The sequence below is a fragment of the Delphinus delphis genome, chromosome 11 (genome assembly GCF_949987515.2).
Source record: "Delphinus delphis chromosome 11, mDelDel1.2, whole genome shotgun sequence".
In the NCBI taxonomy this organism is placed as follows: domain Eukaryota; kingdom Metazoa; phylum Chordata; class Mammalia; order Artiodactyla; family Delphinidae; genus Delphinus; species Delphinus delphis.
This window is the reverse complement of record NC_082693.1, coordinates 44469606-44496345: the sequence shown is the minus strand read 5'-3', so window position 1 is coordinate 44496345 and position 26740 is coordinate 44469606. Positions and strand designations below refer to the sequence as shown.

The following is a 26740-nucleotide window of genomic DNA, read 5'->3' as shown; positions in this document are numbered from 1 at the left end:
AAATCCACTTGCCAACGCAGGGGAGACAGGTTTGAGCCCTGGTCCAGGAAGATCCCACATGCTGCAGAGCAGCTAGGCCCATGAGCCACAACTACTGAGCCTGCGCTCTAGAGTCCGCGAGCCACAACAACTGAGCCCACATGCTGCAACTACTGAAGCCCATATGCCTAGAGCTCGTGCTCTGCAATGGCACCTAGGAGCCACTGCAATGACAAGACTGCACACTGCAACGAAGAGTAGCCCCCACTCGCTGCAACTAGAGAAAGCCCGCGTGCAACAAAGAAGACCCAATGCAGCCAAAAATAAAAATAAATTTTAAAGTAATTAAAAAAAAGACTATAAATGATACCATACAACTCCTAGAAGAGAACATAGGCAAAACATTCTCTGACATCAATCATAGCAACGTTTTCTTAGGTAAGTCTCCCAGGCGATAGAAATAAAAACAGAAATAAATAAATGGGACCTAATCAAATTTACAAGCTTTTGCACAGCAAAGGAAACCGGGGGGAAGGGTTGGGGGAAGGGATAGTTAGGGAGTTTGGGATCAATATGTAAACACTGCTATATTTAAAATGGATAACCAACGAGGACCTACTGTATGGCACAGGGAACTCTGCTCAATATTATGTGGCAGCCTCAATGGGAGGGGAGTTTGGGGGAGAATGGATACATGTATACGTATGGTTGAGTCGCTTTGTTGTGCACCTGAAACTATCATAACATTGTTAATTGGCTATACTCCAATATAAAATAAAACGTTTTAAAAAAAACATTAAGAAACTATTATAAATCAGAGTACAGGGACATGAAAATTAAGTCAAAGTGTGATCCTGTATTGGATCAGTTGAAATGGAATGGATAATTCTATGATCCATTTAACTATCTAAAGAATACTACTGAAAGTATTCTGAAATCAGAGAAAACAGGTGAAAATATTAAAGTGAATAAAAAATTATGCAAATAAAAAAGCAAGGTAGGGAGTTCTCTGGTGGTTAGGATTCCAGGCTTTCACTGCCATGGCCTGGGTTCAATCCCTGGTCGGGGAACTGAGATCCCACAAGCCTCAGCATGGCTCAAAAAAAAAAAAAGAAAAAGAAAGGTAATAATTAACTCCAAGAAAAACAAAAAAAACACATGCTAATAATGCAAACACTATTAATTTAACTGAAATGTGATAAAAATTATATTAGAAATATGGGGATAAAGGAAATGGTCAGGAAAGTGGTGTAAAAAGCTAAATTCTCATTTACCCTAACAGGAAGTTAATTGAGAATATCTAAAATTAATAAATCAAGAAAAACAGTATGAAGTATATTATTCAGAAATATAGCAGTAAATACCAGAAAAAATAGCTAAAAGTCAAAAGCATTCACCTCTGAGGAACAGCAATGAAGGTGGCGAACTGTTTGTTGTGCTTTCATTTTTAAGCTTTTGAGTATTAACTGAATTTTTAACTATGTATGTGTATATTATTTTGATTTAAAAATTAAAAATCATGGGCTTCCCTGGTGGCGCAGTGGTTCAGAGTCTGCCTGCCGATGCAGGGGACACGGGTTCGTGCCCCGGTCCGGGAGGATCCCGCATGCCGCGGAGCGGCTGGGCCCGTGAGCCATGGCCACTGGGCCTGCGCGTCCGGAGCCTGTGCTCTGCAACGGGAGAGGCCACAACAGTGAGAGGCCCGCGTACCGCAAAAAAAATAAATAAATAAAAATAAAAATCATTTCTTTTTAAATAAGGAAGAAATATATCCCAAAACAGCTGGCAAATAGGGAGGAGAAAACAAAATTAAACATTTACTAGAAGTACCAAAGTATAGACCCATTTCAAGTTAAGGATGAACAGATCCACATTTCTCAATAGTCCTTGAGCAATAGTTTAGCACAGCACAGAACAGCTATTCATTTACATTAAAAAATAACATCAAAACAAGCTAAATTGTTTCTGGTCTACTCTGTTTAATAGGGCAAGGAAGATTGATGCATTTTGGAAATACTATCATCAAAAGATGGTTAAAATGGTAAAGATTTATCACCTAAAGGTGTAAGCTTTGGATATCTGGAATAAAAACCTATTGGTTCTCTGATGGTGCCAGATAAATGAGTTTAGGCAAGAAAGTTTATTGTTACAAAAAGTATAGATGACACATAAAGATTATTGGGACACTAACAATCAATTTCAGATTTTTGTCTTCTTCATTTCAAGAGCCACCAACCCGTTTTCTTTAGACTGCCTGGGCTGGTTTGGGCCAAGATCTAGTCAATATGTAGTCTGCCAGTGATGTAGGTAAATAAGATAGAGGGATGAAGAAAAATTTAGCATCCCAGCCAGCTGAGTATCGAGTGCGGGGATGAACAGATGTCAGGGCATGTTCCATACAGTCAGTAACCAGGTTCAGGTTTGTGCTACAACTCAACATCCCTTGTTTCAGGAGATCGTGATCTGTATACAAAAAGAAAAATGGTGGTCAGCAATCTTATTGCTTATATTTTTAAGATCCTGTTGCATGCAGTCACAGAAGTCTAATTACATTTAATTGCCACAGGGATTAGGCCAATCAGACCTGTGCTTCGCAATATAACAGCCACTAGCCACATGCAGCTAATGAGCACTTAAAATACAGCTAGCATGACTGAAAACTGAATTTTGGGGGGGTGGGAGGTGTTGCTGCGCAGCACAGCTTGCGGTATCTTAGTTCTTCGACCAGCGACTGAAGCCGGGCCCCAGCAGTGAAAGCGCCAAGTCCTAACCACTGGACTGCCAGGGAATTCCCTGAAAACTGAATTTTTTAATTTAATTGATTTTAATTTTAAAACTCAATTCTGTTATTGGAAAACTTTTAAGTATGTTTGGAACAATATAGGTATGTCAATCTACTTTTTCAACTGGAACATTTTTAACATCTTTATTGAGATAATTCACATTCATAAAAACCATCCATTTAAAGTATACAAATCAATGACTTTTAGTATATCCAGAGTTGTGCAACCATCACCACAATCTAAGTTTAGGACATTTTCATCATCCCAAAAAGAAACCCCATACCCATTAGCAATCACTCCCATTTCCTGCCAACCCACCCAGCCCTAGGCAACAACCAATCTACTTTCTGTCTCTATGGCTTGCCTTTTCTGGACACTTCATGTAAATAGAATCATACATTGTGGTCTTTTGTGACTGGCTTCTCTCAGGGGCAAAATGTTCTCAAGGTTCATCCTGTCATAGCATGGATCAGTACTTCATTTCTTTTAATTGCCAAGTAATATTCCATTGTAGGGCTATACCACATTTTGTTTACCCATTCAACAGTCGATGGACATCTGAACTGTTTCCACTCTGGGGCTCTTATGAATAATGCTGCTGGTAACCATAAATTGTATTAATCCAAATACAGAAGAAGTACCTCCTAGGAAAATTTAGCATGCAAGTTGAGATGTGCTATAAGTGTAAAATACACACCAATTTTCAAAGACTAATAGGAAAAAGAATATAAAATATCTTATTAATAGCTTTTATATTGATAATAAATGTTGAAATGATAGTATTTTGGATATATCAGTCTTAAATAAAATGTATTATTAAAATTTATTTAACCTGTTTCTTTTTCTTTTTTAGAAAGTAGCTACTAGAAAATTTAAGATTACATATGTGACTCTCATATATCTGTTGGACAGCACTGATCTAGATTATTCTGATCCATGGACAAGTATATGAAAAATTTCAACTTCTTAAATCATGAAATACATATATCTCTCCTTTTACATATTGTCACTTCTTAGTAAATTCTATTTTCCTTTGATTTCTATTGCCAAACTACATGTACTCGCAAGGGGAAACGAATTCCCTAATAGTTTAAAACTTTAGGTGGAGAAGAGCTTAGAACAATGGCTGTGCCCCTGACATGTTAGGAACTGTAGTTCTCTAGCTTGAGTTCTGAGAGGCTGAGGAAGTTCTCTGTCAGCTAGCTTTTCCTTGTTCCAATTTCTCTCCCCTTTGTTGATGGTGACCCTCTTACGCCTGATGCACCTAGAAGACAGGGTTGTAGGTCGGGACTCTTCTGTCTGCACATCCCCCTTCTTTTCTCTGTACCGCAATATCACCCAAAGCCAGGCACAGGACTACTGCTACCCACCACGGGGCCTTTTTGTGAAAGGGAAAAGAGAGCTGCTCCCTTTGCCCTTGGCAAGCTGCTGACTTCTCTGTGTGAAGAAAAAGCATCCCTTCCCCCCAGGAAGGTGCAGACCCACACAGTGTGCATGACTTAATTCTACTTAGAGGACTGCCTTCCCTGTTCCCCCAAAACTGCCTCCTCCTCCAGATCATCAGAATGGCATTCTTACACGAAATTAAACCATCTCACTCCTGCCAGGCTCCCAGGGCCTGCACATGAGGTCTAGCCTCTGCGAATGGCCAATAGGGCTCTGCAAATCCGGTCCTAACTCACTTACCTCTCCCCACCTATATATACCCTCCCTCCCCTCCCAATAAAACGTGGAGTTTGTGGCTAGGCTGTTACCCAAAGGGTAGATAATATTCAAGACTGAACTTTAGTGAAGCAGGCCCCCACACCAGTCCTGACAAACTGTGGAGGGCACCCCCTCCCAAGACCCAGAGGCTCCATGCCTCTAACCATGTAATACCTCCCTGGTGCGCAGGTGGCCAGGCTCACAGGTGACAAGGCAGGGCAGGCCCTGGCCCTAGGCTGCCTATATGGCCTCTTCCTCAGCCACAACAGCCATCACCAAGCCAACCATGAAGGCACTGGGACCTTCCTGAACCCCTCTTGTCCTGGGAAGGCTTTGTTTAAGGAGCTTTTTTCTCAGAAGATCTACCAATCATTCTCCACCAACCCTCTTTGTCCTTCTCATGCAAGGTTATCCATTATACCGTCAAAAGAAAAGCTCACAGGTATCAAAAAACTTCTGTCCATAGGACTCCTTAATATGCACAGGGACTTCTTTCCAGACTTGTTTCGCTGCCTCTGAGGACTTCTGCAAATCTGACATTCCTGTTCTGAAGTAGCCGGGTTCAATTATGCTGATTTTCACCCCAAAATGTTGAAGCTCACGCCTAGGAAAAAGAAATCCTCAAGTTAACTCCTCTGATTGAAAGATACCACAATTTCAACGTTCTCAGGGAAAAAACAAAACAAAACAAAAAATAGTTATAAAAACACCTTTACTGAATATTTTAAAGAATAAAGAAATGGAAAGGAAAAAAATAAAATTTTAAACATCCCTAGATGCAACAATTGGGACATGATTATACAAACCACCATAACCATTCAATCCCACACCCACTCATTTAACAGAGTCATTAAGTTTCTACCATGTGCTATACACTGGAAATATGAAAACTACAAAGAATAATAAAGAAAATTAGCATTTTCATGGAATCTACTGTGCTAAGTGTTTTACATGCACAACCTCAGTAAATTAAGACTCTGTTCACCACCCCAAAAAGCTCACAGTGGGTAAGTCTGACAAGTAAGCAAATAATTGCAATACAATTCAAAAGAATTTAAAGGAGAGGTATTCAAGGGGCTACATAAGTAGAGAGGAGGATATAGATTTTCTGAGGGAGTCAGAGAAGGCTTCAGTGAGGAGAAAATGTTTCAGTTGAGCTTCGAAGGATAAAGAGGAAATTTCCCAGTGAGGAAAGAGGTGGAATGGAATACCAGGCAGCAGAAACTGCACACAGAGCGCAGGGGGCTGTGCAAAATTACAGTGTGTTCAAAGACAGCAAGAGACCATTAGTGGAATATGATGTGGGCATTAAAATAACAGGCCATTGGTCATTCCAGAATATTCGGGTTAGTTCAAAAAACAGTTCCAAAAATACTTATCAGGAGCTGTGTATGTGCCAGGCACTGTGCTAAGTACTGCCTTCACCAAGTAAAGTAAGATGACATGGCGCACCATGTGAGAGGTATTCTCTCAGTACTCCGGGGACAGTGATGAGGGGTGCTCCCTGATCTAGAGGTTCAAGCAGCCTCGTTCGAGAAGATGAAGCCCAAGCTGATGTCAAGGAGAAATGTTTGGAACCATGGTCCATCAGAATGTAAAACGTAAAGCATCATGAGTCTCTAAAGCCATGAGTGGTTCTCAAAGTGTAGACCCCAGATCAACAGCATCAGCATCTGGGAGCTGGTTGGAAATGCAGATTACTGAGCTCCAGTCCAAACCTACAGTCAGAAACTCTGGGGGTGAGAACCAATAATCTGTTTGAACAAGCCCTTCAGGTGGCTCTGAGGCATGCTAAAAGTTAAGAACCACTGCTCTAAAGGAAAAGCCTCCCTTATCAAACCCAAACCTAAAACTTTCCAAGTCAGAGCTTCAGAAAATGATTCTCCAGGTGCCTGTGCGTGCTGGGGAAGAAGGAGGGGCTACGCAAACCAGGGGTGCTTCAGCCCTCTACATTGCACCTCCCCTTGCAGCTTTCTCACAGATTCCCAACACGCCACAACATCTCCAGCCCCTCTAAAACTCCAGTTCAAATGTGGGACAAAACTTCCTTTTCCTGTTTAATCCTTAGCACAATTAAGGCAAACTGGAATTTTCTAAAGGAATTAGTGATTTAAAGGTTGGAAGGGCATATCTTTGTTCTTGGTCTGGGAATGAGTCAAGGAGTCCAAGAGTCATGAGTGGTAGTAAATCAGAAGGCAGCAGCCCTGTGGAAATAGACAGGATGTTGGGTAGGCAGAAAGCCAGACAAGGTGCCTGCCACATAGTAACAACTCATGTAGTGTCCACAGTTATTTCCCTATTCCCTTCCTGAGCAGATAATATATGCACAATGTATTAGATATATACCAGTCATGGCATGTGATAGGCTAAATAATGGCCCCCAAAGATACCAGGTCCTAATCCCCGGAACCTGTAAATATTACCTTATGTGGCAAAGATTTTGCAAGTTTGATTGTGTTAAGGATCTTGAGATAGGAAAACTGTGCCAGATTATCTGGGTGCATCCTAAATGCAATCACAACTATCCTTATAAAAGAGGCAGAGGTAGATTTGAAGACCAACAGAGGAAGAGAAGGCAGCATGATCATGAAAGCAGAGATTGGAGTGATGTGGCCACAAGCCAAGGAATGCTGGCAGCCACCAGAAGCTGGAAGAGGCAAGTAATGAATTCTCTCCTAGAGCCTCCGGAAGGAACATGGCCCTGTCAACAACTGATTTTAGCCCAGTGATACTGATTTCAGACTTCTAGACTCCAGAACTGTGAGGGAATAAATATGTGTTGTTGTAGGACACCATATACCATAAATTACTTGTGGTAATTTATTACAGCAGCCATAGGAAGCTAATACATGGTGCCTATAATATTTATAGCTCATTTCCAAGCGAAACTGCCCTAGAGTCAGCCCCTGCTAAGGGAGAGTCTGTGCAGCACTATTTTGTACCATGTGACTGCACCCTCATGTCTGTAGCTGACTGGACCAGGAATGGTACTTGATGGGAGGGGAGCCCCTCTCAGGGCTAGACAGTGACTCTGCCTGTTATTACCTATATGGCCTTGGCAAATTACTGAACCTCTGTGCCTCAGTTTCCCTAGATATAGTCAACACAATAAAGATAAAATAATTCCTTTCTCATTGGGTTGCCATGAAAATTAAATGATTTATTAGATGGAAAGTACTCACAACAGTGCCTGACACATAATAAGTGCAAAAAATATCACATGATGCGGTGTCACCCGGCACACAAAAAATGAACTCAGCCAGTAGGAATCTCTGTCTCAGAAATTAAAATATAAGGGGGACTATAATAAGAAGGAGCAGCTGATAGAGGGACATGAAGCTGAAATGATGTATTTTTAAAAACCAGGAGGTAGAGGCAGGGCAGTTAGGGATTGTGGCAAACTGAAGCTATAAGAAAGAAAAGAAGCTATTAGATAAAGAAAAGATATACAGAGTAAAGGGATGGAAAAAGTTAGTTAGAAGCAGATGAGCACCAGAAAGAGTCACTGTGAAGAAACGAGGACAGGTTTACTTCAAGGAGGAAAGAAGACAGTCATCCTCTCTCCAGAAATGAAATTTTCTTAAGGATAAATCTTGAGAGTTAAAATGTGATGTGGTGACAGTAGACAGAGACTTGGGGTCAAAACACAGGGCTGCCAAATCATGGTCGTTGCAGCTGAACTTTGAGAAAGATACCAAAATCTGAGCCTCAGTTTCCTGTATAAAACAGACTAGTGATAATACCTACACATCAGATTTTGGAAGTGATGAAATAAGATAATGCAGATGAGGGCTTCCCTGGTGGCACAGTGGTTAAGAATCTGCCTGCCAATGCAGGGGACACGGGTTCGAGCCCTGGTCTGGGAAAATACCACATGCCACAGAGCAACTAAGCCCGTGCGCAACAACTATTGAGCCTGCGCTCTAGAGCCTGCAAGCCACAACTACTGAGCCCACGTGCCACAACTACTGAGGCCTGCGTGCCTAGAGCCTGTGCTCCGCAGCAAGAGAAGCCCTAGCAATGAGAAGCCCGCACACCGCAACGAAGAGTAGCCCCCACTCGCCGCAACTAGAGAAAGCCTGCGCGCAGCAACGAAGACCCAACGCAGCCAAAAATAAAATTGTTTTTAATTTTAAAAATTAAGAAAAAAGATAATGTAGGTGAAAGTGACTAGCATGGTGTCTAAGACATATTTAAGTGCTCAGTAGTTGCTTTTGTTTTAACTTGAGAGTTACCTCAGAATATCTGAAAAGGCTTGCACTCCATACTTGGTGCAAGAGTAGACTCCTCCAAAGAAAGCAATTCTTCCCAGAATGCTGGAGACATTGACAATCCTCCCCTGTGCTCTCCTTACCAAGGGAAGCATGCTCAAGGTCACCTCTATCAAACCAATGAGGTTCACTTTGAGGGTATCCATACAGGCCTCAATCTTCAGCCACTCAGTGTAGCCATGCGGGTGAAAAACGCCTGCGTTGTTGACCAGACCCCAGAGCCCTGAAACAATAAAAATCAAAGCAGGAGTTCAGTTTCACACAAAAACGACAGACTTCTACCTTGATCGATCTTCCTGCTGAAGACAACTAAAAATGCTAGACAAAACATATTTTTTCAATCTTCTTAAACACATCTATCACTAAGAAGGTAAAGGAAGTTCAGGCCAAAAACTAAGAGAAGGCACAAATCCAGAGAGGATAAACAGAGCCCTGACGCTAGCTTTTGATTCGAGGGAGTTTGCCAACCAGTGTGACTTTGAACTTTAGTATTTATAGCATCAAAAAACATATACAATAAGAAGACACGAAGTCCAGGGCCCACCTAAGGTAGGGAGTCTAATAAAAGACACTTTCTGCATTAAACTGGAATCCTAAATGGCTATACTATCTCTTTAGTGATAGAGATAGAAAGGACTTTCAAAGGACTGAAAGTAAAACTGCCTATCTTGAGCTCTGGTGTTGGGGGGAGGAGGGAAGAATCGGCCCCAAGGACCAAAAGAAAAGAAGATTTGGTGGAGATGAGATAATAAGAGTCCTTCCTCCTTTAGATTTGGTGAGTTTGAGGTTCCAGCAGAATTTCCAGATGAGAAAGCCAGCAAGTAGTTGGGAATTCAGGGAAGAAATAATTTAGAAATCAAGGACAAAAAGGTAATAGGTTAAACTATGGGTAACTAGGGTCCATTCAACAATTGTTGAGCCCTTAACATGTACCAGACAATATGTCGGAAACTGGAAATACAATAATGGGTAAGAGAGGTCCATGTCCTCAAGGAGCACACTCTCTAACAGATGGGAAAACAATAAAAATAATAATAACAATACAGTAGAAATAAACCACTGTTTATTTCTGTGCGCACTGTGCGCAGCACAGAGGCTATAATTACCCATAACACCTGACTCTAGAGTCAAGAACATCCTCAGGTAGGAGTAACATTTTAAAGTCAACTTTCTAATTTAAAGTAAATTAAAAAAAAAAATTCCTCAATCCAAACAAAACAATTTTATTACTAGTTTGCAACTCCTAGGATGAATATATATTTAGGGGGTCCAATTATCAGGAGCTATTGAATCATAAAACAAGTGGAGGAAAAAGAAGGGGATCAAAGAGGATTTGGATAATATCCAGAGAAAATGAAACTTAGAAAAGAGAATTTATCCATAATTGCCAAAAATTAAAACCAACCAAGATGTCCTTCAGTAAGTGAATGGATAAGCAAACTGTGGTACCTACAATGGAATATTATTCAGTGATAAAATGAAAGGAGCTATCAAGCCACAGAAAAACATGGAGGGACATTAAATGCATATTGTTAAATGGAAGAGTCAGTCTAAAAGACTTCATACAATATGATTCCAACTACATGACATTGGGGAAAAGGCAAAACTATGGAAACAGTAAAAAGCTGTGTACTTGCCAAGGTCTGGGGGGAGGTGGGGAGAGCAGAGGAGATGAATTGGTGGAGCACAGAGGATTTTTAGGGCACTGAAATTATTCTACATTATTGTACTATAACGGTGGATACAGGATAGTTTACACTTGGCAAAACCCATAGAACTGTACAACACAAAGTGGATCCTAATGTAAACTATGGACTTTAGTTAATGATAATGTATCAATATTGGTTTATCAATGTAATATATGTACTACACCAATGCAAGATATTAATAACAGGAGAAACTGTAAGAGGGGGGTTGTATATGGGAACTCTGTACTTTTCAACTTTTCTATAAACCTATAACTGCTCTAAGAAATACAGTCTATTAATTACAAAAAGTAAAATAGGGCTTCCCTGGTGGCGGAGTGGTTGAGGATCCACCTGCCGATGCAGGCGACGCGGGTTCGTGCCCCGGACCGGGAGGATCCCACGTGCCGCGGAGTGGCTGGGCCCGTGAGCCCTGGCCGCTGAGCCTGCGCGTCCGGAGCCTGTGCTCCGCAACGCGAGAGCCCACAGCAGTGAGAGGCCCGCGTACCGCAAAAATAAAATAAAATAAAATAAAAGACCAAAGGCTGACTTCCAGGGATGTCTATATTTTAGATAGTAGAAGAATCAGATGTCTATATTTTAGATAGTAGAAGAATCAGATTCTTAAGAACACCTTGAAAATTCTTCAGACATAAAGAATTGCGGTTGTAAACACTCCACTTGAAAGGTGAGATAACAGCCTCAAATCTACTGGGTTCATTTTTCAATGTTACATTGTTAAGGAAATGAAACACTGCAGAAGATCACAACTGTCCTTCAAATGACAAAGCCAGCTTTTCAAGCCCTGCTTTTGAGATTATATATATATAATATATATATACACATAAAACTTTAACATCTTCATTCCTAAGTAAATGAAAGAAAAAATACTTCTCCATACCTCTGTTCCCCACACGCTCCTTCACCCACTCAGTGGCCGCAGCGATGCTCTCAGTCTTGGTGACGTCCAGGATCACCGTCTCCAACCTGTCTGATGTCTGGTTCCTCAGCTGCTCGGCCCCCTGCTCCGTCAGACACGCAGCCAGAACCCTCAAGCCTCGCAGGTGCAGCTGCCTGGCCAGCAGGTTCCCGAAGCCCGAGTCACAGCCCGTGATGAAGACGAACTTGTCCTGGAGGTGGCTCACCACCTGCCTCTCCCGGTACCAGCGCAGGAGGTAGTACAGGCCCACAAGGACCGCCAGGTACAGCCACATGGTGAGGGGACCTCCTTCGAAAGAAAAAGAAGAGGGACTTCCCTGGTGGCGCAGTGGCTAAGAATCCGCCTGCCAATTCAGGGACACGGGTTCAAGCCCTGGTCCAGGAAGATCCCACATGCTGCAGAGCAACTAAGCCCGTGCGCCACAACTACTGAGCCTGCGTGCCTGAAGGCTCAGCGCTACTGAAGCCCGAGCACCTAGAGCCCGTACTCCGCAACAAGAGAAGCCGCTGCAATGAGAAGCCTGCGCACTGCAATCAAGAGTAGCCCTCTCTTGCTGCAACTAGAGAAAGCCCGCGCACAGAAACGAAGACCCAACACAGCCAAAAATAAATAATTTTAAAAAAAAAGAAAAGAAAAAGAGCTTTCATTTTATTCCTTCCTTTTTTCTTTCACTAGTATTTACTGAGTATTGACTATGTGCCAGGCATTGCACTAAGTGCTGGGACTCTGTATTAACTAATATTTGGTCCTACCCTCTAGCCACAGTCTAGAGGGGGGAGTCAGGGAAGTAACCAAACAAATGCACTGCAATGTGGTAGGTGCCAAACAGAAGTATATACAGTCTAATGAGACTATAAAGGAGGGTGACCCACTGCCTGCGAAGTTAGAAACGGATTCACAGAGGCAGTGATTTTGGAACTACTTCCAACAAAATAGTTAAGAGTTCAAAAAGTGGACAAGGCGGGTGGCGGGGGTGGGGGTGTGTGTGATGAATTGGGGGATTGGGACTGACATATATACACTAATATGTATGAAATGGATAACTAATAAGAACCTGTTGTATAAAAAAATAAATAAAATTCTAAAAAAAAAAAAGTGGACAAGGATAAAAGGACATTCCAGGCAGCAATAGTGTGTACATGAATGGAGTGGTGAGCAGCATAAAACTTCCTGATACCTGTGAGAAGTTCAGATGATGCAGAGAGCACATGGAGGAAGAAATGGAAGATGAGGTAGTGAAGGGCCAGACTAGGAAGGGTCCTGTGGGTCACACTAAGAAATCTGGAGGTTATCTTATAGGCAACAAGGGTGTGCCATTAGAAGGTATTAAACTGAAGACTAATGTCCAGAGTTAGCTTTAGCAAGATCTGTCTCACAGTGGGAGTGGAGGATGGATTAAACAGGAAGGGGTGTGATGAAGGCAAAGAGATTAGTTAAGAGACCCAGCAGTTTGGGTGAGACATTGCAGCCAAAGCAGTTTGTAAATATAGACCAATCAGATGCATTATTGAAATGAGTGTTCAGAGATGCCTACCTTTCTATACGTAGTTCTAGAGAAACATCCACCATTTGGGGCAATCTATAGTTGTTGGCTGAACTAACATATGACTCATAAGTCATAGGCAGAGGTCAAAGACGGGTGTGGGCCCACTAGGACATCATAAGGCCTACACAATGCCTACCTTAGCTTGGCTTTAAGGTCCTCCCAGTGCTCTGGCCCTTGATTTCCTTCTTAGCTTTCTCTTTTACCACACCTCTTTTGCACCCTACTCTTTAGTCACAACAAGCACCCTGCAGTACTCCACACAGTACAGGCTTTTCATGCCTCAGCATACAACTCTCTCTACAATTCCTTCTTTCCCAGCTCTCATCCACTTGACAAATAATACTCATCTGTTAAGCCTCCACTGAACCATCATTTTCATTCAACAAACATCAATTCAACATCTACTATGAGTCAGACATGATGTTAGGCACTGATACACACAAGTGAACAAAACAAGGTTCCATTATTCATTGAATTCACAGTCTAAGTGTAAAGACTGACAAGAAAACAATGCAATATACAGTCGTCCCTTGGTAGCCACAGAGGACTGGTTACAGGACCCTTCACAGATACCAGAATCTGAACATGTTTACATCCCTTATGTAAAATGGCATAGTATTTGCATATAACCTATGAACATCCTCCCGTACACTTTTTTTCTTTTTAACATCTTTATTGGGGTATAATTGCTTTACAATGGTGTTTTAACCGTACACTTTAAATCATCTCTAGATTACTTATAATACTTAATTCAATCTAAGTGCTATGGAATAGTTGTAAACACAATGTAAATGCTATGTATCGATAATTAGTTATAAAAACAATGTAAATGCTATGTAAATAGTTGCTGGCATGCAGCAAATTCAAGTTTTGCCTTTTGGAACTTTCTGGAATTTTTTTTTCTAATATTTTTGATCTGTGGATGGTTGAATCTGCAGGTGCAAAACTCGTAGATATAGAGAGCCAACCACAATAGAAGTAAGGGCAGGATGCTGTTGGAGCATACAGGAGAGGCTTCCAAGCCAGTCCAGGGAGATCTGAGAAGTTTCCTAGTGAGAGTAAAATATAACTTGAGATCTAAAGCATAATAAACTAAAAACAAAAGCAGCTAATGCTTGCATAGCACTTGCTGTGTATCAGGCCCTGTTCTAAGCATTTCACATATATTAACTTATTGAATTCTCACCACAGCCCCATAAGGCAGGTCCCGTCAATATCCCTGTGTGTCGGTTCAGATGCCAAGACAGAACTAGACAGGCAAGGGACTCACTGAAGGAAACAACTTATAGAGAATAAAGGGGGCAAGTGTAGGAATAGGTGCCAATACATGTCTGACACCTCTGAAAGAAGAGAGAGAAGAAAGAAGGAATTAAAAGGAAGAAACTTTAACTACAGTTCAGCCCTGAGAAAGTCTCAGCTAGGCTGATGAGGGTCCTGGAGCAAAGACTGCCAGTAGAGTCCCACATTGGGCCGAACTGGTTAGAACTTTCAGTCCCACCTCCAGGGAGAGGAGAGGGGCTGGAGATTGAGTTCAATCACTAATGGCTAATGATTTAAATCAATTATGCCTAAGTAATGAAGCCTCATCAAAACGAAGAAGAACAGGGTTCAGAGAGCTTCCAGATGAACGTATGGAGATTCAGGGAAAGTGGTGCACTTGGAGAGGGCATGGAAGCTCTGCACCCTTTCCCCATAACTTGCCCTAAGCATCTCTTCCATCTGGCTGCTCCTGAGTTGTATGCTTTTTTAATAAACTAGTAATCAGATAAGTAAAATGTTTCTCTGAGTTCTGTTAGCCACTCTAGCAAATGAATCGAACCCAAGGATGGGGTTGTTGGATCCTCCAATCTATAGCCAGTCCGTCAGAAGCACAGATGATAATCTGGGCTTGCAACTGGTGTCTGAAGTGAGGGGTGAAGAGGGTAGTCTTGTAGGACTGAACCCTTGACCTGTGGAATCTGATGCTGTCTCCTGGTAGTTAGTGTCAGAACTGAGTTGAATTGTGGGACATCTAGCTGGTGTTACAGAGAATTGCTTGTTGTAATTGGGTCCAGAACTGTTAAGGGTATAGGGGAATAAAATTATAGAGGCAGTGAAGGAGAGAAAACAGTGGATAGAGACATTTAATACTCCCTCCCTCCTCTTCTCTTTCTCTCCTTTTCCCCCTCCCCCCACCTCCCTATTCTCTCCCCTCCCCCAAGCTTTCTGCTCTCTCCAATCTGAGAGCTCTGTGTTCTCTAGCCAGCTGCCTCTGTTCTGCCCAACTGTCATTCTCTGGTGCACTGTAGTAACAGAGCTTCATCCTGCTTGTTTACTGACTAAAAGGGTAATTTCCTGATGCCAGTCAAAGATGAAAATCCATTTCCCCCATTAGGAAGAAGCTTGGAACCCACAGCCTCTCTGGGTATTACTACTATGCAACCATCACAGAGCAAGAAGACTAAACCTGCAGAAGAAATATGCCAGGCCAGGCAGAATCCCAAAACGTGAGCCAAAAGTGAACATTAATCAAATACCTGCAGATGCCTTGACTATTTCAAATATCTATATCCCTTGACCTGACCATTTTCTGAGGTTCTGTCCTGTATTTCTAATTTCCTTAAGTACTCTCCAGCCAGCTGTGTAGCAAGAAACTCAATATATCCGAGATAGAACACATCATATTTTCTCCTAAAACTGTTTCTCCTCCAGTATTCCCAATTTCTATTTGTATTACTTTTTAGTCTTAAGGCTCTGACACTTCCTCTTCATTGCCCCATGCATTCCCTCAGGAGACGAGGCTGTAGAGTCTAGCTCTCTAGTATCTGGAGCACCTGTCCCCTCCCCTTCATTCCTATGGCCACATCCATTGTTCAAGCCTTCAACGTTCAGTACCTCTTGCTTGGCCTATCATAGAAGCCTTCTCACCATCCCCACAGCGTCAGTCCCTTCCCCTCTCCTCCACATGGTGCTGTCTGGTTAATCTTCCTAAAGCACAGCTCTGGTGATGTGACTACCTGAAAAGCATCCAACCTACCAAATAAAATCTAAATCATCTTAATCCACGATTGGGCCTCAACCTTATCTCCCCCTCCTCCCACTCACATGGCCTATGTTCCATCCAAACCAAACAGCCTGCTGCTCTCCATTTATTCATGCCCTGCTCTTTCCACGCTCCAGATCTGTGGTCTCACCATTCCCTTTGCCTGAAATGCCCTTCTTGCTTATCTGTGCATGTCAGTAGACTACCTGTCCTGCAAGACTCAGCAAATCACACTTCCTCCATATAAAGCCATCTCTGAATTATCAACAGCAGGTCTGCTCTCCCATAACAATCTATTCATACCTCTCCTGTGTAGCTCATCTCTCCAACTGGACTGGTACTCCTGGGGTAGTTCTGTGACCGGTTCATCTTTATACACAGGACCTACTTCAGGGCTTTGGTCCAGTATATAGTTGAACTGAATAAACAGTTACCACTTCTGGAAGAGCCTGTTTGTTTTTAATATATATTCAGAAAACGGTGCCACTGTACCCAATTGATCAACTATGGTTGTACATCACCATTTTATTTGCTGCATTATTTTTCTTTTTCTTGAAAGTAGCAACTATAATATAATACATAGTAAGTGTTTCTACACATTTTTTCCTTCTCTATAGATATTTAGAAAGTGTCTAACTTCATGAAGACACAGAGAAGCAAGAGTAACGCAAGACTGTGCTCCCTCACCCTGACCATTCTGCCTGGAACCTGGTACATCCTCACTCATCATATTCAGTCACATTCCAAACCCTAGAGATTCTTTAATATTATCTCTTACATCTCTGCCCTTCCTTACATTCTACCTTGGTTTTTACCTTCACTCTTCTTACCTGGCCTAAAGCCTCCTAAATTATCTCCCCATTTCCAGTTCATTCTACACACCACTGCTGGATGAATTTTTCTCAAGCCCTGTCATGCCATTCCCTTTCAGCAGTCCCCAGTGGTCCACCAAATACAGGATAAACTCCTCACCAGATGATTCTAGGCCCTCCACTATAGTCCATCTCACAAATGTCAGCTTGCAGTCTAGTTAGGAAACTCACTGTTTCTCAAACCTGCCAGTGTATTTTGACCTCTAGGGCTTTGCTTTTGCTATTTCCTCTGCTCGTTCACTGAAACAAGCAGTTATTAAACATCAAATCTGCACCAAGTTCTGGGTAAGTGCTGAGAATACAGAGATGAGCGTAACCTAGTGCCTACCCTTAAGGAGCTCACAGAACTAGTAGGGGATATAAAAACAGAAATAAATTATTAAGAAAATGTGGAAAGGACAACAAGAGAAAGTGCTTATTTTTGCCTAAGGTGTCACGGAAGAGGTAGCATTAGAGGTGAACAGAAGCTCAGCGCACTAAGCAGAATGAAGAGAAGCATACCTCAGGCAGCAGGAACAGGATGGGAGACGGCACAGAGGTTTATAAGGCTATATGCCATGGAGTAGCAAAAGGTGATGCTGGAAAGACAGGTAGGGGCCTGATCATGAAAGCCCTTGGTTGGCATACCAAAGAATGTAGGACTTCCCTGGTGGCACAGTCGTTGAGAGCCCGCCTGCCAATGCAGGGGACACGGGTTCCATCCCTGGTCCGGGAAGATCCCACATGCCACGGAGCAACTAAGCCCGTGTGCCACAACTACTGAGTCTGCGCTCTAGAGCCCACGAGCCGCAACTACTGAGCCCATGTGCCACAACTAGTGAAGCTCACATGCCTAGAGCCCGTGCTCTGCAACAAGAGAAGCCACCGCAATGAGAAGCCCATGCACTGTAACAAAAAGTAGCCCCTGCTCGCCACAACCAGAGAAAGCCTGCATGCAGCAACGAAGACCCAACGCAGACAAAAATAAAAAATGTAGATTGTGTTCTCAATTTTGTCATTTATGCATTCAATCAACATTTTTTGAGCACCCACTATGTGCCAGGCACTGTTAGGTGCTGACCACTCATATACTGCTGATGGCAACATAAAATGGTATAGCTGCACTGGAACCTTGAAAACATTATGCTTAGTTGAAAAAGATCACATATTGTATGATTCAATTTATATGAAATTTCCAGCATAGGCAAACCTATAGAAACAGAAAGTAGGTGAGTGGTTGCCTAGGACTGGATTGGGGGAGTTGGGGGAAAATAGGGAGGGTGACTGCTAAAGTGTAAGGGAATTCTTTTGGGAGTAATGAAAATGTTCTAAAATTGATTGTAGTGATGGTCACACAACTCTGTGAATATACTAAGAGCTAATGAATTGTATACTTTAAATGGGTGAATTGTATGTGTGAATTATACCTCAATAAAGTTTTTAAATAAATAAAATAGACATAATAAATATGTTATAAGAGGGTATGCAGGGCTTCCCTGGTGGCGCAGTGGTTGAGAGTCTGCCTGCTGATGCAGGGAACACGGGTTCGTGCCCTGGTCCAGGAAGATCCCACATGCCGCGGAGCGGCTGGACCTGTGAGCCATGGCCACTGAGCCTGTGCGTCCGGAGCCTGTGCTCCGCAACGGGAGAGGCCAAAACAGTGAGAGGCCCGTGTACCGCAAAAAAAAAAAGACGGTATGCACTTTGGAAAAAAGAAGAAAAGCAGGGACTTCCCTGGCGGTCCAGTGGTTAAGACTCCACGCTTCCACTTCAGGGGGCATGGGTTCGATCCCAGGTCGGGGAACTAAGATCCCACATGCCACACCTCACAACCAAAAAAAAAAGAAAAATAGCAGAGTAAGGGGGATCAAGAGGGCTGAGGGGGGGCAGTTTGCAGCATTAAATATGGTGATCAGAGTAGGCCTCACTGAGAAAGCAACATCTGAGCAAAGACAGGAGGCAGAAGAGTTGAACATGAAACAGGTATGAGCAGGAAGGGAAGAATTTGAAATACGCAAGAGGCAGATGTCCTAGGACCTAGTAATTAGATGGGATAGTCCTAGGAAAATTCCCAGTTTAAAATCCCTGAGATGCAAGGATGGTTGAATATACACAAGAATGTATCAATAAATGTGATATAGCACATTAACAGAATGAAAGATTAAAATCATATGATCATCTCAATAGATGCAGAAAAAGCATTTGACAAAATTCAACACCCTTTCAGGATGAAAACTCTCAACAAATTGGGTATAGAAGGAACATGCTTCAACATAATAAAGGCCATATATGACAAGCCCACAGCTAACATCATACTCAATGGTTAAAGACTGAAGGCTTTTTCCTCTAAGATCAAGAACAAGAAAGACAAGGTGCCCACTCTCACCATTCCTATTCAATGTAGTACTAGAAGCCCTAGCTAGAGCAATCAGGAATGAGAAAGAATAAAAGGCATCCAAATCAGAAAGGAAGAAGTAAAATTGTCTCCATTTGCAGATACTGTGGTCTTGTACATAGAAAATGCTAAACACTCCACAAAAACCTGTTAGAACTAATGAAATAATTCAGTAAAGTTTCAGGTTTTAAAAAAAGAAACACAGAAAAAATCAGTTGCATTTCTGTACACTAACAATGAACTATCTGAAAAAGAAAAAGAAAAATTCTATTTACCATAGTATCAAAAACAATAAAATACTTAGGAATAATTTAACCAAGGAGGTGAAAGAACTATACACTGAAAACTACAAGACTTGACTAAAGAAACTGTAGAAGACACAAACAAATGGAAAGATATCCCATATTCATAAATCAGAACAATTCATATTATTTTTGGGGTTTTTAAATTTTATTTATTTATTTATTTATTTATGGCTGTGTTGGATCTTCACTGCTGCACGTGGGCTTTCTCTAGTTGCAGTGAGCGGGAGCTACTCTTCATTGTGGTGCGAGGGCTTCTCATTGCGGTGGCTTCTCTTGTTGCGGAGCACGGGCTCTAGAGCGCAGGCTCAGTAGTTGTGGCTCACGGGCTTAGTTGCTCTGTGGCATGTGGGATCTTTCCAGACCAGGGCTTGAACCCATGTCCCATGCATTGGCAGGTGGATTATTAACCACTGTGTCACCAGGGAAGTCCCAAGAATTCATATTGTTAAATGTCCATACTACCCAAACCATCTATAGATTCAATATGATCCCTATCGAAATTCCAATGGCATTTTTCACAGAAATAGAAAAAACAATCCTAAAATTCTTATGGAACCACAAGAGACCCTGAACAACTAATGCAATTCTGAGAAAGAAGAATAAAGCTGGAGACTTCACAATTCCTGAATTCAAACTATACTACAAAGGCTACAGTAATCAAAGCAATATAGTACTGGCATAAAAATAGACACATTGACCAATGGAACAGAATCAAGAGCCCAGAAATAAACCCACACATATATGGTCAACTAATATTTGACAAAGAAGCCAGTGGGGAAAGGATTATCTCCTCAATAAATGGTGGTGGAATATTCACACATAAAAGAAGGAAATTGGACCCTATTTTCACCACTCACAGAAATTAATTCAAAATGGATTAAAGACTTAAATGTAACACCTGAAACCATAAAACTCCTAAAAGAAAACACAGGGAAAAATTCCCTGACATCGGTCTTGGCAACAATGTTTTTGGATATGACACCAAAAGCAAAAGCAATAAAGGCAAAAATAAGTGGGACATCAGACTAGAAAGTTTCTGCACAATGAAAGAAACAGTCAGTGAAATGAAAAGGCAACCTATAGAATGAGAGAAAATATCTGCAAACCATATATCTGTTAAGGAGTTAATATCCAAAATATATAAGGAACTCATAAAACTCAATAGCAAAAAAAAATCCAATCAAAAAATGGGCAGAGGATCTGAATGGACATTTTTCTAAAGAAGTCATATAAATGACCAACAGGTACATGAAAAGATGCTCAACATCACTAATCATCAGGGAAATGCAAATCAAACCTATCACTTCATGTTAGAATGGCTGTTATCAAAAAGACAAGAGATAACAAGTGTTTGCAAAGATGCGGGGAAAAATCCTCCTGTGTCATCAGTCCTGAGGCTGAACAACTAGAACCACCTGAAGGAGGTTGGGAGAAAGAAAGGGAAAGCCTGAGAGAAGCCTCAGAGAGATGGGCAATACTGAGAGCTGAGCTCTGCTTAGCAGGTGTCTTCACTGAGCCACCTCCTTGGGATGAAGATGCTCAAATCCAAACATGACTCTGTAGGTGTTTCCCCTGAGACTTTTCTTTACCAACAGTGACGTCATTGGCCCATTCTGTCTTGGAGATTTCATCCTGGGACTATCTACAATGAACTATAGAGGTCATCTGGCCATCCCCCAGCCTGAGATTCCCTTTCTGCTCTCCCCACTTAGCAGAGTGAGATCTTCTCCAAAGGAAGGGTATTTATTTTTGTGGATGGGGCAATGTAAGTATGGGGAAAAAAGTAGAGTCTAGGGGAAGAGGAAAGAAAGGTATAAAAAGGTGTGGAGAAGTAGGAAGTGTCCAGGGGCTCCAGGAGGAAGCAGAGATGGCTTTAATCTCTGCCTAAGCACCCACCAGGGTGTCCCTTCTTTGTTCCTCCCTCCCCATCATCAGTCTCCAGATCCCATCCTCACCAGCCCAGGTCTTGGTCAGTGACGGGGCCCTAGAGAGGAAGCAGGAAGCTTTGGGGCCCCATGAATTGACCTCTCTGGTTACCTTGGAATCTGGGGTGAACATAGGGTCACAAGCCATTGGTATGGATATTAGAAATGTTAATATTGACTACTACCCCTGATTGGTTTCTCTACAACCTGGAAACCCAACAGAAACTAGCCATGATACTATGTCATCTGACTCTCAGTAGAGCAACCAAAAAGACCTGACATGGGTGTGAAAATGAAAGGGAAAACCAAGGGAAAGTCCTAGGGAGATTGGCAATCCTCAGTGCTTTAGGCTGTCTGCTAAACTGGGCTTCCCCACCTAGTCATTGTGCTTGGGGTGTGCTGAAGACTCTCATATGCAAACCTGGAGGTGTTTCAGGCTTCCATGACTTTCCTCTTCAGCAACAGTGCAGAACATATTCCATTTCTCAGAACACTTTTTCTGGAGTCTGTTATGATACCAATGAGACTACTTGGCTAATTCCCTGCCTACTTTTCCTTTTATTCCTTTCCAAGAATCTCTCTGCATGAGTTCCCCTGCCCCTAACCCTGACTTTGTGGATAACATAGAAATATGAGCATGGATTCTGAAGCCAGATTACTTGGGTTCAAATCAGGCTTTACCATTTACTTGTTGTGTGGCCTTGGGCAAGTGAATTAACCTCTCTACCTGTGTGCTCATCTTCAAAATGGGAAAAGAACACTTCAGTGATTTGTTGGGATAGTTAAATGAGTTAACGCGTGTAAAGCACTATGTAATTGTTAGATATTATTAGCATTATTTTGGTGGTTCTTGTTTTTTTGTTGTTTTTTTTCTGCAGTACGTGGGCCTCTCACTGTCGTGGCCTCTCCCGTTGCGGAGCACAGGCTCCAAACACGCAAGCCCAGCGGCCATGGCTCACGGGCCCAGCCGCTCCGCAGCACGTGGGATCCTCCCGGACCGGGGCACGAACCCATGTCCCCTGCATCGGCAGGCGGACTCTCAACCACTGCGCCACCAGGGAAGCCCTGGTTGTTGTTTTATTATTGCCATTCTGGGCCTTTCTCCCTGAGCCCTACCACTTCCACTTTTTCACAATATGTGCAACTCCAGGTATAGCAACATCCTTAGTCATTTCTATCTGCTTTTTATCACGACGTTGGGCCATCCTGGTTCACTCTGACTTTCTTCAGTCTCAAGCAGAGGACTTCTCTCTCTGCACTCTCTATAGCACATGGCAAAGTAAAGAATAGTTTTTACTCCCTTCTTTTAAATCTTCAGACCTGGGCTTGTCTATAAGCTCCAGTCTAGTCACTGATCCTAAGAGTGAGTCTATAAACAGCACATGGATTCATGGACCGATAGATCCATCATGACATTCTTTGTTCTCACATTGGGCATACAGACTAGGTGTTACTTTAAAACAAAGAATGTTGCCCACCTCTGCAGTCACTGACCGGCAGTACACCCTGAAAAGAATTCAGGATGAAAAATGTGATAAGGCACTCTGTGCTTTGGAAAAACAGATGCCTTAGATAGAAAGAGATATCTCAGGGGGGAAAATTTTAATGAACCCAGATTCTTGCATCTTCTCCTACAGAGAAAAGCACTAAAATCATTAACTAAGATATCTGATCCTCATGATTAGTAGTAACCTGTTACCAAGATGTATGCTTGACTGCACACATTCCCTAGCCAAAATCATACATATACTGGCTTCTCCCCCTACCCCTTTGGAGCAGTTCCTCAGAGCTATCTGAGAGGCTGTCTCCCAGGCTGTAGTCCTCAGTAAGACCTTGAATAAATTCAACTCACAGCTCTTACACTGTGTGTTTTTCTTTCAGTTGACATACTCAAGCCAACAATTGTTTATCACAGTTAGATGCCACTATGCACCCACCATAATGTTTTAACTGAAAAAGGCTGACAATGTCAAGTGTTGGCAAGAACAATCAAGCACTGCTATTGAAAGAGTAAATTTATTCAATCAATCTGAAAAAAACAGTTTGTCATTATCTACTGAAGATAAAGACCCACCTTCCCTATACCCATAGATTCCATTTTAGGTATTTAACAACAACAACATAATATGTGCACCATAAGATGGGTTTGCAGCAGCATTATTTGTGATAGCCAAAACCTGGAAACAACCCAAACATGCACAAAGAGTAGAATGGATAAATAAGTTGAGATATGCTCATGGAATGGAATGCTATACGGTGACAAAAACAAACTATAGCTACACACAATCACATGAATGAATCTCATAAACATAATATTGTGACACGAAAGAACACATACTATATTATTCCATCTACACAAAGTTTTAAAGAGACAAAACTAATTTAGGTTGCTACAAAAGATTACTGGTTACCTTTGGGGAGGAAGTAGGGGTCCATGATTGAGAAAGGTATTAGTGAGCTGTTTACAGTGCTCATAATGTTCTATTACTTGACCTGTGTGGCTGTTAACAGAAGTACTAATTTTGTGAAAATTCATTGAGCCATCCACCTGTGTGTTCTCAACTCAAATTAGGAAAATAAAAATACCGCTTTTATTAAAAAGAGAAGAAGAAAACAAACAGTGTGAAGAAAATCACTTCTGTGTTTGTTATAAAATTCTTATCCAGAACACTGTGCATCTATACACTGTGCAAGATCCCACATGATAAATCCTGTCATGCATTTAGTACCAGGCAAGATTTTGTCTTTTCTAAGTAAATAGTATACTATTGATTATTTTTCAATTATCTAGTTCTGTATATTATCTTAGAAGTTTAAGGCCAAATTTAATATTCAATCATAGTAATTCTATTAGTCCTTGTAGACAGCATTTTTTTCTTCTCTCCTCTCTTTCATCACTTTGATTTTCTATTTCTTTTTATGTTTCCATTTGCATTTTAATAACTTTTTTGTATATATGTCTTTTACTATAAGTTACCTCAAACTCTTTTTGAAGATGCTACATTGTCCAAGCATAAAACTTAACAGATTTTCCAACCTCAGTCTCATCCCAAAAGCTGACTCAATCCCTCTGCCAAGTGGGAAAAAATTAGCAAATACTCCAGCAGCTGATGCCTTGTACTGGCATAAATACAAATATAAATATATATATATACATATATGAAATATAGTTAATGTATATATATACACATGTATATATATATATCATACTTCATTTCATATCAGTATATGAGATTCCACAAAGAGAAAGGAAAAATGTTACCTGAGGAATTCTTGTTTGGGAATGTACATCAGATTTCACCTACCTTTGGAATTTTACTTCTTCTCTGTTCTCCACAGGATTAGAAATGTAACAAGTGAGAAGGAATAATGGGACTATTAAACCCTTGTTTACTGGTCACGTGGGTTAAAAAAAAGAAAGAAAAAACAGTTTCGCCACTCCCACTGCAAAGAGCTTGCTCACAGTAGGAGATGGGGGTAGGGTTAAGGCAGGACACAAACTAGGCCACAGAGCTTCAGCAACACAGTTCTCAGGACTTAATTATATAAGGTCGCTCTTGCTTACCCAAAAGTTCACAAACTTACCCCACAGCTCCCAGCATTATCATAAAAGAGCTGGTTTTCCACACTGTCAAGAATTCCAATTTACAGAGTATACCCAGGGGGTTCTACTTATAAGTATAAAATCACTCTCAACTTCTAAACAATACTTTCTCAAACTCCAAAAGAATAAAGATCAAAAAAGCAGAGAACACAGTGGCAATGAAATTTCTCTCAGAAATCAAAGTTGAAGGGTCTTTTAAGAAAATTAAAAACCATAATCAAGATCTTTTTAAAAAAATTTTTTTTAACTTAAAAAAATTTTTTTTAACTTAAAAAAATTTTTTTAAAAAACATCTTTCTCAGGACTTCCCTGGTGGCGCAGTGGTTAAGAATCCGCCTGCCAAAAAAAAAAAAAGAATCCACCTGCCAATGCAGGGGACATGGGTTCAAGCCCCGGTCCGGGAAGATCCCACATGCTGCAGAGCAACTAAGCCCGTGTGCCGCAACTACTGAGCCTGCGTGCCACAACTACTGAAGCCCGCACACCTACAGCCCGTGCTCTGCAACAAGAGAAGCCACCGCTCGCCGCAACTAAAGTCCACGCAGCAACGAAGACCTGACCCAACACAGCCAAAAATAAATAAATAAATAAATTTATTTAAAAAAAAACTTTCTCCAAACAGATCTTATCCCCAAGCCAACATACACACACACACACACACACACACACACACACACACACACACACACACACACACACACACACACACACACACACACACACACACACACACACACACACGATTTGCTCAGGAAGATTCCCTGTCCTGGAGACTTCAGAGGACTTCGTGAATCCCCACTGGGCAGGGTTCCTTTCCTTTCCCCAACGCTGCCCACCCTCCGCTTCCTCACCTCCTTCACAACACCGCCCTCTTGTGGTCAGAGTCCAGGTTGCTCCACTCCTTTGTGCCAAGCCCACAGTTCTCACCAGTGTCATTCTTGCTCAACTGGAGGATCAGATGTGTTACAGCCAAAATTAAAAGTAGGAAGCCCCCATCCTCTGAGTAAGTTGGAGCCTCTGCTGGAGTCAGGGAGCGGGGAAGCAGAGTCCCCTTTGAGATTGCCAACCTGAGATCAGCTTCTGCAAACTGGGGCTCTCAGCCTTAACGCTGTCAGACACCTTTCCAAAAGAGCTGCAGCTGGACAGGAATAAAGATGCAGACATAGAGAATGGACTTGAGGACACGGGGAGGGGGAAGGGGAAGCTGGGACGAAGTGAGAGAGTGGCATGGACATATATACACTACCAAATGTAAAATAGATAGCTAGTGGGAAGCAGCTGCATAGCACAGGGAGATCAGCTCCGTGCTTTGTGTCCTACCAGAGGGGTGGGATAGGGAGGGTGGGAGGGAGACGCAAGAGGGAGGAGATGTGGGGATATATGTATATGTATAGCTGATTCACTCTGTTGTACAGCAGAAACTAACACAGCATTGTAAAGCAATTATACTCCAATAAAGATGTTAAAAAATTAAAAAAAAAAAGAGCTGGGCTTCCCTGGTGGCGCAGTGGTTGAGAATCTGCCTGCCAATGCAGGGGACACGGGTTCAAGCCCTGGTCTGGGAAGATCCCACATGCCGCGGAGCAACTGGGCCCGTGAGCCACAATTACTGAGCCTGCGCGTCTGGAGCCTGTGCTCCGCAACAAGAGAGGCCGCGATAGTGAGAGGCCTGCGCACCGCGATGAAGAGTGACCCCCGCTTGCCACAACTAGAGAAAGCTCTTGCACAGA

The 26740-nt window shown here is 42.1% G+C and overlaps 1 protein-coding gene across 1 annotated transcript; it reads right to left on the bottom strand.

The window, feature by feature from the left end:
• Positions 1 to 1003: 1003 nt before the first annotated feature.
• LOC132433798 (17-beta-hydroxysteroid dehydrogenase type 6) lies at positions 1004 to 24803 on the bottom strand. The gene is made up of 5 exons (XM_060025031.1): positions 24712 to 24803; positions 11324 to 11650; positions 8702 to 8960; positions 4907 to 5070; positions 1004 to 2442 (listed from the first exon to the last, which is right to left on the bottom strand). The coding sequence occupies exons 2-5, from the start codon at positions 11634 to 11636 to the stop codon at positions 2225 to 2227; spliced, it is 954 nt and encodes a 317-aa protein (XP_059881014.1). The 5' UTR covers positions 11637 to 11650; positions 24712 to 24803; the 3' UTR covers positions 1004 to 2224.
• Between the last annotated feature and the right edge of the window lie 1937 nt (positions 24804 to 26740).

Coding starts and splice junctions, on each gene's coding strand:
- LOC132433798 (XM_060025031.1), bottom strand. CDS start 11,636: ATGTGGCTGTACCTGGCGGTCCTTGTGGGCCTGTACTACCTCCTGCGC. Junction 8,961..11,323: donor GGAGCGTGTGGGGAACAGAG/GTATGGAGAAGT, acceptor TTATTGTTTCAG/GGCTCTGGGGTCTGGTCAAC. Junction 2,443..4,906: donor ACAGAAGTTTTTTGATACCT/GTGAGCTTTTCT, acceptor TTTTGTATACAG/ATCACGATCTCCTGAAACAA.